Raw genomic sequence first — 13,663 nt, forward strand, 5'->3', positions numbered from 1 at the left:
CCTTTCCCAAGGGGTAGACTTTGAGGCACTGGCAGAGGCGCAGCAGGCGGATGAGGAGATTCCGAGTTACAGAACTGCAGTCTCCGGTTTGCAGCTCCAGGACCTCCCCGTAGGCCCGGGTGAGAGGACCCTACTCTGTGACGTCGCCACCGGCCAGCCCAGTCCCGTCGTCCCGACAGCCTGGCGGCGCCGTGTTTTCGACTCCATTCATAACTTGGCGCATGTCCGGATGGTTTCCAGCAGGTTCGTTTGGCACGGACTCCGCAAACAGGTCAGTGAATGGGCCAAAACGTGCATGCACTACCAGACGGCCAAGGTGCAGCGGCACACCAGAGCCCCACTGCAGCATTTCCATCCCGCGTTTCGACCACATTCCTGTGGATATCGTGGGCCCCCTGCCAGTGTCGCGCGGAGCGCGGCACCTCCTGACTATCGTGGACCGGTTCACAAGATGGCCAGAGGCGGTCCCGCTCACCGACACCACCTCTGAATCTTGCGCCCGAGCCCTGATCACCACCTGGATATCTCGCTTTGGTGTACCGGCCCACATTACCTCCGACAGAGGCGCCCAGTTCACCTCCAGCCTGTGGTCAGCTATGGCCAGCCTTTTGGGGACTCAGCTGCACCACACAACTGCCTACCACCCACAGTCGAACGGGCTAGTGGAGCGTTTCCACCGTCACCTGAAGTCGGCCCTCATGGCCCGCCGGCGAGGAGCCAACTGGGCGGACGAGCTTCCCTGGGTCCTACTCGGCATCCGCACAGCGCCCAAGGACGACCTGCACGCCTCGTCGGCCGAGTTGGTATACGGCGCGCCCCTGGTCGTCCCCAGGGAGTTCCTACCAGCCCCACAGGGGCAAGAGGAAGATCCCGCAGCAGTCCTGGGCAGACTACGCGAGAAGCTTGGTAACCTGGCCCCCATACCCACTTCACAGCACGGGCGGAACCCAACCTGCGTACCCAAAGACCTGCAGAACTGTAAGTTTGTGTTTGTACGAAGGGGCGGGCATCGGCCACCGCTGCAGCAGCCATACGAGGGGCCGTTTATGGTGCTCCGGAACAACGGGTCCACGTTCGTGCTGGACGTTGGGGGGAAAGAGGAGGTTTTCACGGTGGACCGCCTCAAACCGGCCCATGTGGACCTGGCACAACCGGCCGAGTTTCCGGCACCTCGGCGCAGAGGCCGACCTCCCAAGCAGGTTCTGGCCCAGACTGTGGACATTGGGGGGTGTATCGCCGGTTCTGGGGGGGGGGGGGGGGGGGGTTATGTGTCTACCCATTTCCTGGCACATCCGAACCGGCTCACAATTAGATAGCCTACGGGGGTTTGCGAGCACAGAGCTTTGGAGCCTCTGTGCCACGGGGGGAAGGTTGAGGGAGGCTTAAAAGTGAGGCTGAGGATTTCGAATAAAGTTTTTCCTTCGACTGCAGTTACCGACTCCGTGTCGTAATTTTAGCGCTGCGTGTAGCACACCGCTACAATTTATTATTTTTAATGTTTTTAATTCTTTTAATTCATGCATTATTTGCGCCAAAGCTTCTCTTATGTCTCCAGAATATCTTCCACCTCTAACCTCTTCCTGTTGTTCTTCTTTTACCTCCTCATCTTCATCTGTATGTTCCAGAGAATCCGAATGGTTTCCAGCAGGGTCATTTTCACTTCCACTTCCAATCGTAGCTGGGATTTGTAGTTCAAATTGCTCATGTTTGCACATGCCCTTTCCTTGGCGCACGTGCAGTTCCTGTTGTTCCTTCTTGGAGACTGTTGATGTTGCTGCCGATTCCTGTTCTGTATTGCCAGAGGTCAGATGCACTTGAGTCTGAGGCTTCATGGTGGCTGGCCCAGCTTGTACTGTCTTCAAAGTAGTCGTTTTCTTCTTTGTCTGTTTAGGAGGCATATCTTTAAGGAAAATCCTGAGTAGATTAGACATAGTTTTTAGAAAATATTTACTAACTTTTCTTCACTTAAACATTCATTGATTAGTTTTTTATGGGAGAGCTGGATTTCTACGTCTCAATCCTACGTCATCACGTGACGTCCCCCATGGATTCACTTTTAAGGACTCTTCATGTTCTTGATTATTGTTTATTTGTTTATTTTTTCCCTATTTATTTTTGTATTGCAGTTTGTTGTCTTTTGCACATTGGTTGTTTGTTCATCCTGTTGGGTGCGGTCTTTCCATAGAACATGACAGCACAGAAACAAGCCTTTTGGCCCCACTTGGCTGTGCCAAACCATTTTTCTGCCTAGTCCCACCGACCTGCACCTGGGCCATATCCCTCCAAACCCCTGTCATCCATGTACCTGTCCAAGTTTTTCTTAACTGTCGAAAGTGAGCCTGCATTCACCACTTCATCTGGCAGCTCATTCCACACTCCCACCACTCTCTGTGTGAAGAAGCCCCCCCCCAATGTTCCCTTTAAACTTTTTCCCCCTTCATCCTTAACCCGTGACCTCTTTTTTCTCCCCTAGCCTCAGTGGAAAAAGCCTGCTTGCATTCACTCTATCTATACCCATCATAATTTTATACACCTCTATCAAATCACCCCTCATTCTCCTACGCTCCAGGGAATAAAGTCCTAACCTTTTCAACCTTTCTCTGTAACTCAGTTTCTCAAGTCCCAGCAACATCCTTGCAAGCCTTCTGCACTCTTTCAACCTCATTAATATCCTTCCTGTAATTAGGTGACCAAAACTGCACACAGTACTCCAAATTCGGTCTCACCAATGTCTTATGCAACCTCGCCATTACATTCCAAATCTTGTACTCAGTACTTTGATTTATAAAGGCTAATGAGCCAAAAGCTCTCTTTACAACCCTGTCTACTTGTGATGCCACTTTTAGGGAATTATGTATCTGTACTCCCAGATCACTCTCTTCTACTGCACTCCTCAGTGTCCTACCATTTACCTTGTATGTTCTACCTTGGTTTGACCTGCTGAAGTACAATACCTCACACTTGTCTGCATTGAACTCCATCTGCCATTTTTCTGCCCATTCCTCCAACTGGTCCAAATCCCTTTGCAAGCTTTGAAAACTTTCCTCACTGTCCACTACACCTCCAATCTTCGTATCATCAGCAAATTTACTGATCCAATTTACCACAATATCATCCAGATCATTGATATAGATGACAAATAACAATGGACCCAGCACTGATCCCTGTGGCACACCACTAGTCACAGGCCTCCACTCAGAGTAGCAATCCTCCACTACCATTCTCTGACTTCTTCCATTGAGCCAATGTCTAATCCAATTTACTACCTCTCCATGTATACCTAGCGACTGAATCTTCCTAACTAACCTCCCATGCGGGACCTTGTCAATGGCCTTACTGAAGTCTATGTATACAACATCCACTGTCTTCCCTTCATCCACTTTCCTGGTAACTTCCTCAAAAAACTCTAATAGATTGGTTAAACATGACCTACCACGCACAAGCCATGCTGACTTTTTCTAATAAGTCCCTGTCTATCCAAATACTTGTAGATCCTATCTCTTAGTATTCTTTCCAAAAATTTACCTACTACCGATGTCAAACTTACCGGCCTGTAATTTATTTCCCAGCTTACTTTTTGAGTCTTTTTTTAAACAACGGAACTACATGACCTATCCTCCAATCCTCCAGCACCTGACCCATGGATATCGACATTTTAAATATTTCTGCCATGGCCCCTGCAATTTCAACACTAGTCTCCTTCAAGGTCCGAGGGAATACCCTGTCAGGTCCTGGAGATTTATCTACTCTGATTTGCCTCAAGACAGCAAGCACCTCCTCCTCTTTAATCTGTATAAGTTCCATGACCTCCCTACTTGTTTACCTTGTTTCCATAGACTCCATTCCAGTTTCCTTAGTAAATACAGATGTAAAAAAAACATTTAATATCGCTCCCATTTCTTTTGGTTCCATACATAGTGGACCACTCTGATCTTCAAGAGGACCAATTTTATCCCTTATTGTCCTTATTGTCTCTGCAGATTTGCTCCTCCAATTTTCGCTGACTTGGGTGGTCTATAATATAACCCTATTAATGTGGTCATACCTTTCTTGTTTCTCAGCTCCACCCATGTGGCCTCAGTAGACAATGTGTCCTGTCGAAGCACTGCTGTAATATTTTCCCTGACTAGCATTCATTGATTCTATTGTGTTTCTTGGATTTACTGTGCATGACTGCAAGAAAATGCATCTCAGAGTTGTACATGGTGACATGTGTATTTTGATAATAAATTTACTTCGAACTTTAAAATGTACTAATATTTGAAGAGTTCATTTTTTTGTTGTTGTTTACCCTTTATCGCATGGGATATTTTAATGCTTCTGCATGTCCAAAATGTTCATGTCTTTGTTTGCTTTCTTATTTGGGTAAGCCAAGAGGTGTGGCTTAGCCACCTGCTTCTGATTCTTTTTCCAGTGGTCTTTTGGATGCACAAGCAGCACAGGATAGATTTATTTTGATAAGTCCCTGCCGGCATGCAAGTCCTTGCCACTATAGTTAACGTATTTTGTTCTGGGTGTTGTTAACCTGCAAGTTCTGCATCATGAGTGGTACTGATGAAGCTGCGTTCACTGTAATCACTTATCTAAGGTTACCTTTGCACTGCTATCTACAGGCATGGTAATTCATGCACTAAACAAAACAGCTTGATTTTCATTTCCATCTTCTTCCTTTCTAAATTTTTTAATGATTTAACAGAATGTTTACTAAGTAATTTTAATAATTAAAACTTACCTCTTTACAGAAAGTTGGCAATGAAATCCAAACAAAAATTCAGGAGAAATATTGTCATTCAAAATGCAATACTTGTATCAGTTCATCAGATAGCTTCTCATCCACCTCCTCATCTTCCTCGAACTCTAAAGATCAGTCCTCGAGCCAGGTAAAGCCTAAAGTTACTCAATGTAAATGTCAATTCCTGTATTTTAGTTTTTCAAAACTTTGATAAGCAAGGGGGGGAGAGGAGTGATAATTGGAAATGTTTGAGAGATGGTGAATGGCAAATGTAACATAAGGAAAGGAAGATTACTTAAATCTGGAAAACTCCATGTCCGTGTTATGGGATTTTGTACTGCCCTGATAAGAGTATAAGGTGTTGTTGTTTATGTTTGTGTTGAGCTTTACCCTGGCAATGGAGAATGTAGAGGATGGACAGGTCAGTGTGGGAATGAGAGCGGGGAATTGAATGGCATGCAGAGAGACGTTAGTGACCATTGTGAGCCAAACATAGGTACTCTGCAAAACAGTTACTGGGAGCTGTCGGAATGGTGGAGATGTCCCAAAGGTAAGTTGGAAGGAACTGGAAAAGGAGATACAGGATAGAGAGAATGTATCAGGAGATAAATTCAGTGGGCCAAGATCAGGCAGAAGCAGGGCAGTCTTGTTTGTGGAACTTCTTGAAGGGATAGAACTGAAAAGTATGGGATGGAGGTTGTATACGTGACATCTCTTGAAATGAGATCTGTGACTATACAGGGTCTCATCACAGTGGCCTGACGTTCATTGATGGGGTCATGCTCCAGGATTACCTTTGGGGCAGTATCTGTGCTGTTGCCCGAGCTCTACAGTGGCACCACCTTTGTCAGTATTCATGATGTTGGCCTCTGCAAGGGTGCTGACATTTGTTCACTTATCTCTCCAGTGTATATGGAGGATTTTGCAGAGATATTTGGTGGATATATTTCCAGTACTTTTAAGTGTATGTTGTATGCAATTCAACACTCATTGCTTACAGGAAAGCAACAAACACATTTGACACATGAGCACAAGATCTGAAGATGAGACACCAAGTACTGACAGAGATAAATTTTTGAAATTGATTTAATAATGAAGTCTGATTGATTAAGCTATTGAAGGTGTTCTGTCTTCAAAAAATGAGGTGTCTCTTCCTCAACCATTGATGCTGCCCTCACCTCCATCTTCTCCATTTCCCAGACATCCATCTTCATGCCGCCTTGACAGGGAGAGAGTTCTCCTTTCCTACCACCCCATGAGCCTCTGCATCCAATGCATTGTTCTCCGCAACTTCCACCATCTGCAACATGATCCTACCAACTAACACTTCTTTACCTCTTCCTCCCCCCCCTCCCCACCCACTCTTCACTTTATGCAGGGATTGTTCTCTCCATGATTCCCTTGTACAGTCATCTCTCACCACTAATCTCCCTCCTGGCACATAACCCTGCAAATGACAGACACTTGCCTATTCACCTTCTCCTTTACCTCCATTCAGGGCACCAAGCTGTCCTTCCAAGTGAGACAATACTCACTTGCATCTGTTGTATCCAGTGCTCCCAATGCAACCTCCTCTACATTGGAGAGACCCAACATAAATTTGGGACCGCTTTGTTGAGCATCTCCGCTTCATCCACCAAAAGCAGAATTTCCCAATTGCCAGCCGTTTTAATTCCTGTCCCCATTCCAGTTCTGATACATTGGTCCATGGCTTGTGCCACAATGAGGCCACTCTTGATGGAGGAACAATATTTCAAGTTCCGTCTGATGGCATTAACATCAGTTTCTGCTCTGGTAATTTTTTTCCCTCGCCCTTCCCCTTTCTATTAAACCACTCTGGCCACTTCCATCTTCTCCAAACCTGCCCATCAACTCCCCCTGGTGCCTCTCCTTCTCTTTCTCCTATGGCCCACTCTCCTCTCCAATCAGACTTCTCATCTACCTGACTTCACCTGACACCTTCAAGCTCGGTGGTTCCCAGTCTTTTTTTAATGCCATGGACGAATACCATTCAGCATGAGAGCATCCTGAGCAGCTGCATCACTGCCTGATTCGGAAATTGCACCAATTCAGATTGCAAGACCCTGCAACGGATAGTGAGGTCAGCTGAAAAGATCATTGGGGTCTCTCTTCCCGCTATCACGGACATTTACACTACACGCATCTACAAAGGAAACAGCATTATGAAGGACCCCATGCACCCCTTATACAATCTCTTCTCCCTCCTGCCGTCTGGGAAAAGGCTCCGAAGCATTCGGGCTCTCACGACCAGACTATGTAACAGTTTCTTCCCCCAAGCTATCAGACTCCTCAATACCTGAAGCCTGGACTGACACCTTGCCCTTTTGTCCTGTTTATTATTTATTGTAATGCCTGCACTGTTTTGTGCATTTTATGCAGTCCTGTGTAGGTCTGTAGTCTAGTAGCTTTCTCTGTATTTTTTTTTACGTAGTTCAGTCTAGTTTTTGTACTGTGTCATGTAACACCATGATCCTGAGAAATGTTGTCTCATTTTTACTATGTACTGTACCGGCAGTTATGATTGAAATTACAATAAAAGTGACTTGACTTGAAGCAAGGGATCTGTGGACTCCAGGATGGGAACCCTTGTTCTAGCTTGCCCGCTTTCCCACCTCCACCTTTGTACTCTTGTGTCTCCCCCCTTTGGGCCAAATAGCCTGTTCGCATGTTGTATTCTTCTACGCTCTTTGTTCCTTTCTGGGTCTCTGGGTCTCTGCCTGAAACAATGACTGGTTATTCACTTCTCTTGATGCTGCCCGAACTGCTGGGTTCCTTCAGCAATTTTTTTAATTTAATGATGCAGCGCAGAGCAGGCCCTTGCACCCCTTTGAACCACGGTTCCCCACCTACCCCTAGGTTGATTAACTCAAACCTGATCAGTTTACAATGACCAGTGAACTCATCCGGTACATCCTTGGACTGTGGGAGGAAATTGGAGGCAGGGGGTTGGGGGGCAGACTCTTGCGTGTTACAATTTGAAGATGGGGAATGCTGTAAAAGAGATGACTAAACAAAAAGTTGAGTAACACAGTCTGAGGTCACATGCAAAAACAAAAATATAACACTGATCTTGAGTGTTAAGCAGTGAAGAGTGCCATGGATCTCCTATGCGGGTGGATTGATGAAAACGCAGGATAAAGTACTGGAGTGAAAGGATGAGGTTGTGAATAGTGATAGCTAGGGAAAAAATAAGAAACTAATAGAAATCTTAACTCGTAGACGAGACCAGTCTAATGTTGTAGAAGGGGAGTCAGTACTGGAAGGAGTATTATGGACTCTGGACTAGAAAAAACACTGAATACAGAATGCAAAAGAAATTGGTAATGTAAGTTGGTACAAACAAAGAACTTTTATATTTAAAAAAAGTTTGAAAAACAATTTAAAGACTCTCATTTTTTCTGTTAAGTTTTTAGATTGAGACTTACTTCACCCCCTGCTTTTGTGGTTTAAGGCATAACAGTTTATTTCATAATCTGGACAAAATATCATAGTTCCTCTGTGTGCTGTATGTAGCCCAGCACTACAGGATATTGAGTGCATCATTCAGGGGGTGATGGTTTCACAGATGGAGGGTTTAATGAGGAAAGAAGTAGATCCAAAGCGAATTCTAAAGTGGATGCTGGGGGTGCAGTGGATGAGGGGAGAAAAAAGAGGAGGCGCAGCTAAGGAATTGGCAGTGAAGGAGCAGGAATGATGGGGTGCAGAACCTATCCTAGAGGCTGAAGTAGAAGTTACCATTTGTTTATGCTATAGGTATTTTTTGTCATTACTAGAGTTATATGAGTCTATTTAAAGTTGTGTGTACTGCACGGAATGAATCTGATACATTGTTGAGCTTAATAACGTGCCACGTGGAGAACTTTGAAACTCCTCAGAGAGTGGCAGGAATTGAACCTGGGTTGCTGGTTTTGTAATAGCATTACATTTACCACTATGTTAATGTGCTACTCTCAGATTAGTCAGGGTGTTGGGTTATGGGGAGAAGGCAGGAAAATGGGGTTGAGAGGGAAAATAAATCAGCCATGAATGAATGGCGGAGCAGACTGGAAGAGTCAAATGGCCCAATTCTGCTCTTGTGTCTTAAGGTCGAATGAACAATGATTTTTAATTTGGGGAAGGGTTTCTTCAGTAAAATATGTTCTGTTCTAATTTGAATAATTGTTCCCACAGAAATGGCAAAGAAATCATGATAAGTATTATGAGGCTAAAGTATAAAGTCTGTCTACTTTAATATACTCTAAGAAAATGGAAACAGTACATTTCAAAAGGAAATGGGAGGATTGCTGACAGTAAGATCAATATTTATTGAGCCGTGTTTTTGTTGTTCCCATAAATAATTTATCCTTGGAATCTATATTAGGATCTTCTTTGCAAAGTGAGCACTAGCTTCTTTTGGCAGCTTGAATACATTTTTAACTGTCAAAATGTTGACACCTTGAGGAGGGGATAGTTTTTACAGAAGTATTTGTGCCAACATTTCTTTAATATTGTGCACATAATGTACAGTGACTCAGCCTTGCTATGCTCATGTTTAAGTTGTTGTTCCAGGTCTCTCCACATCATGTGATTTTCATTATTTTTTAAGTAGAACTGGCCAAAAAAAAGTTTTTCAGCCTCAACAATTCAATACAGAATTGAATATTTTAAGGTTGGATATTGTTTTATCTTGTCTAATGTTCAGATAAAACAATTGCTAAAATGATGTTTAAGCAATCTTTATTTCTTATATCTGGTTTTCCAGAGCTCTCGACAATCCTCTGATGCCAGCATGCTTGGAGAGATGATGTTTGGTTCTGTGGCAATGAGCTACAAAGGTTCCACGTTAAAAATTCACCAGATACGGTAAGAGTAACTTCTGTTCTAACACACTGTAAAATCTTTATGTAGCCAATACACAGTTCATACTGCCCTTTTAAGAAATAAAATCTAGAATTTGGCTAGGTTTATTTGGTTAAAACCAATCCAGCCACATATTAGGTTTTGTCTGATATTCACAGTTTGACCCAGATTATAACATGACTTTGGGGGTTGATTGATTAACCAGTTTGGAACATTTTATTATGTTGACCTTTAATTGGTAAAATTGGTTCACTCTGGTTAATTGGGTCATTGGTTAATCAGGGGAAAAGGGAAGAAGCTTGGCTACTAGTGATTATATTTTGATTGTTGATTAATGATTGTTACTGGTTTAAATTTTCCATCATCTTGCTTTGAGATACTAATTTGATGAATGAAGGATGAAATTATTTACTTATTCTAAACACAAAGTACACCGCAGATGCTGTGGTCAAATCAACACGTACAAAAGCTGGATGAACTCAGCAGGTCGGGCAGCATCCGTTGACTGCTCATTTCAATGGATATTTACTTATTTTGCTGAACAGTTCTGCTATTGCATGTGGAAAGCCTATAGATAATTATGTCCATTTAACGGAACATTTTAAACGGACACCCTCAGCTACAAGAATTTTTCTGGGACATCTGGAAAATAATCATATCAAGCAGTAAAGATCTGAGTTAATATAGCATGTCCATATAACCTTTCTGCAAAGAAACCCTTTTGCTTATATGTTCCAGTTAACAAATACAGTGGATTCTGGTTAATCGGGCCAACAGTTAATCAGGGCAGCCACTTGTTTAGGCCAGCTCTGGAAAAACAAAGACTAGTTGAGAAAATAGCCAGGATTCCCTTCGTTTGTTTGGGACACGAGCCTCTTAACTCTTGGCAGAAAACTGTTGCAGAACAGTTGTTAACTAGCAGCAGCCGCGTGCACTTTTATGCCCGTTAGTCACTACACTGCTTAGAATGAAAAGTTTTTTTAAGTTGTGTGTGTTTCTGTTTAAAAAGCAGTGATTTTTGTCACTTGATATTTGGCAAGAAATAAGCAGCAAAACAATTCACAACTGTGTTCCTCAATGAGGTTTTGAGCATTCAGGTTTGGAGATGCTTGATGCCTAGGAGTGAAAATGAAACAATTTCCTTTGTTTTTAATTATGTAACTTATTAGTTAAACAGTAGTCTGTCCTTTTTTTATACCATTTTAACTATTTCCATGAAACTTCAGCTAATTGAGGCAATTGCTTAATTGGGCCAAAATATACAGGTCTCAATGTGCCCCAATTAACCAGAATCCACTGTGTATAATGTCTATTCCATGAATTCATTGCACACTGTCATTTGTTTACTATTTTTGATTATTTGGTTAGACACTGTGTCAGCATACATGATGCATACATATACTAATTCCTTTTTCTAAGTCACATACACACAGTAACTATCAGAACAACATTCCCAGTTTAAGTAATGCATGCATTTCGAAAGGCTGGTTTTGCGGTAAAGTTGTCTTGCTGTGACATGCACATTCCACCTGCAAGAATGCATATTGATGTTTTATTCACAACGTAAGCAGTTCAAAGTGCTGTGTGATGAGGAAGACAGAGTATTGGCTTCCTTCATTTAGACCAGGGCTTCCCAACCTTTTCTATGTCATGGCCCCTTTGCATTTACGGAGTAGCCCATAGACCCCTGGTTGGGAACCACTGATGTAGATTCTCTATTAAGCATGCTTCAAGGTGTTGGGTGGCACTGATTTTTGGGTATCATGTAATTTGGCATTTAATTTTTAATTTTTTTTATGTACGTGTGCTATTTTCCAAATAATTAAACCTTGCTGTTTTCCCCCTTCTTCTAGGTCTCCACCCCAATTAATACTTAGCAAAGTCTTCACAGCTCGCACTGGAGGTAGTGTGACTGGAAGTTTGAATACGTGGGTACCATTTCTATTAAATAAAATGAGATTAAATTGACTTTCACATACCCTAGTAACATTTTAGTTTTTTGTAACATCAGAGAATTTTTGAAAAAAGAAAAATGCTGAAAATATATTATAAAAAAAAATGTGACAAGGGTGCACTGTAGATTTTTACACCTGAAAGTAAAACAGGTTAATATTTTGGGAAGATTTCAGATTTCAGTTGGCCACAGTGGACAGTCTAATTTTCAGATAGTAACTGAAATACCATTTTTAGATTTGCCTTTCTTTCCCCCCTGTTGGATGACGGGAACAAAAAAGAATTATGGGCAAACCAAGTTTGCAACCCATACAGTGAACCACACACCAAGAGACATACAGTACCTTATAAGCTACTGTCCAGCATTTTTTTGTTTCTCTGTGGAAAGATGATGCTGATTCTTATCTGCTGAATAGATATTTTTGTAAAATAGAAATGACTCTCCAATCATTATGAATATAAAATTCCACCAAGATAATTACTATCAAAATGGATATGAGTGGATTTACCTTATTTTGGTTTTTTAACAAGTATTTTTCTGAACATTTTTGAAGACAATAGATAAAATTGGAATTCAAACTTTTTGTCCAGAACTGATAAGGGAACAATGGCCAATGACTTATCAGAAAGCTTCCAACAAAGATATAGCGATCATTTGTCACAGTTTTCTTGATGCTATCAGGCATTAATTCAAGGAATCTCTGCTGTACAATTACTGTGATGTTACCAAGCTGGGTTAGCAGCAAATCACAATAAACCCTCTCTGTAGTAAATTGTGAAAGGAGAGAAAGCATACATTTTTAAAAATTAAATTAAACATTCATAATGAATGGCAAATAACTGGAACAAGTATGATTTTGTTTTGTGGGAGGATAGACTGAATCATTCCCTCATTTGGCTATCAGCCTCCACTCTTCCCGCCACCATTATATACTTGCTATTTCCTTTAGATCGGTATAGACAAAGGGTGTCAACCCAACATATTGATTGTCCATTTCTGTCTGTTTATCCTGCCTGACAGAGAGTTCCTTCAGTGCTAAAGTTTATCTAACTATTCTTGAGTTGCTCCAGATTCCAACATCTGAACCTTCTTGTGTTCAAGTACTAAAGAAGCATTATTCTGTGCTTTATTTTTAAACTTGCTTATGAATGAATTATTGCAGGTGGTTTGAGATAAATTTTGTGTAGAAACCTCTGGCTTAATAAATTGGGTATTGGTTAATATCTTGGGAATATTTTCTGCCTAGTGTGAGATGTCTTCTTGTCAAAAAAATTATATGTGAATTTTAATTGTACTTTAAGGTTACAAGACAGCCTTGAATTTATTAACCAAGATACTACTACATCAAAACCTTGCTCAGATCAGAATAATCTGATGAACAGTCTTGTAGGTAAGTTTCACTTTTGAGCTTGTTAATCCTTTCATATGCTCCCTTTGGAGGGAGGAGTCAATCTTACAGATCACTCTCCCCTCGTCAGGTTTAAAGATGTCTGTGGATCTGACCTAGGCACTTGGCATCCAATCAAATGAATGCAAGGTCATGCATGTCCTTTGATCAGCTCTATTAGCAAAATTCATGTATAAATTTTGTGTATCACAAGGCTGTGTACTTAGCCCCCTGCTCTACTCGCTTTATACTTAGGACTGTGAGGCTAAGCACAGCTCTACTGCCATACTTAAATTTGCTGACAGCACCACTGTTGGCTGAGTCAAAGGTGGAATATCAGCATATTCAAAAATTTTAAGTACATTTATTATCAATGAATTTGTAAATTATACAACCTTGAGATTTGTTTGCTCATAGGTAGCCACAAAGCAAGAAACCTGAAAGAACCCAATAAGAAAAAAATAAAAAGACCAACACCCGATAAGCAAGAGAAAAGTTACAAAAAACATATTGTGCAAACAATTAAAGCAAAAAAACAACATTGTGAACCAAATTGAGTCCTCAAATCTGAACCCTGAGGTAGGCCCAAAGCCTCAATTATTAGTTCATTATGTTACCAGGCACAGGGCACAGCAGCTGGGGCAGTTTTCATAGCCTGAACACCATGGAGAGAGGACTTCTCGTAAAGATGGTGCCACCAAACGTGTGCATATAGGCAATACATAGAAAA

At 42.0% G+C, this 13,663-nt stretch overlaps 1 protein-coding gene across 3 annotated transcripts in view; it reads left to right on the forward strand.

The window, feature by feature from the left end:
* Positions 1 to 13,663, forward strand: part of fnip1 (folliculin interacting protein 1) — a 99,148-nt gene that overhangs the window by 33,655 nt on the left and 51,830 nt on the right. For all 3 annotated transcript variants that reach the window (XM_059990599.1, XM_059990601.1, XM_059990600.1), the window contains exons 3-6: positions 4,743 to 4,880; positions 9,495 to 9,595; positions 11,446 to 11,520; positions 12,848 to 12,936. In XM_059990599.1, the coding sequence (XP_059846582.1) occupies positions 4,743 to 4,880; positions 9,495 to 9,595; positions 11,446 to 11,520; positions 12,848 to 12,936 (403 nt within the window). The remainder of the gene's footprint in view (positions 1 to 4,742; positions 4,881 to 9,494; positions 9,596 to 11,445; positions 11,521 to 12,847; positions 12,937 to 13,663) is intronic.

This window comes from Hypanus sabinus, chromosome 15 (assembly GCF_030144855.1).
Source record: "Hypanus sabinus isolate sHypSab1 chromosome 15, sHypSab1.hap1, whole genome shotgun sequence".
Classification (NCBI taxonomy): Eukaryota; Metazoa; Chordata; class Chondrichthyes; order Myliobatiformes; family Dasyatidae; genus Hypanus; species Hypanus sabinus.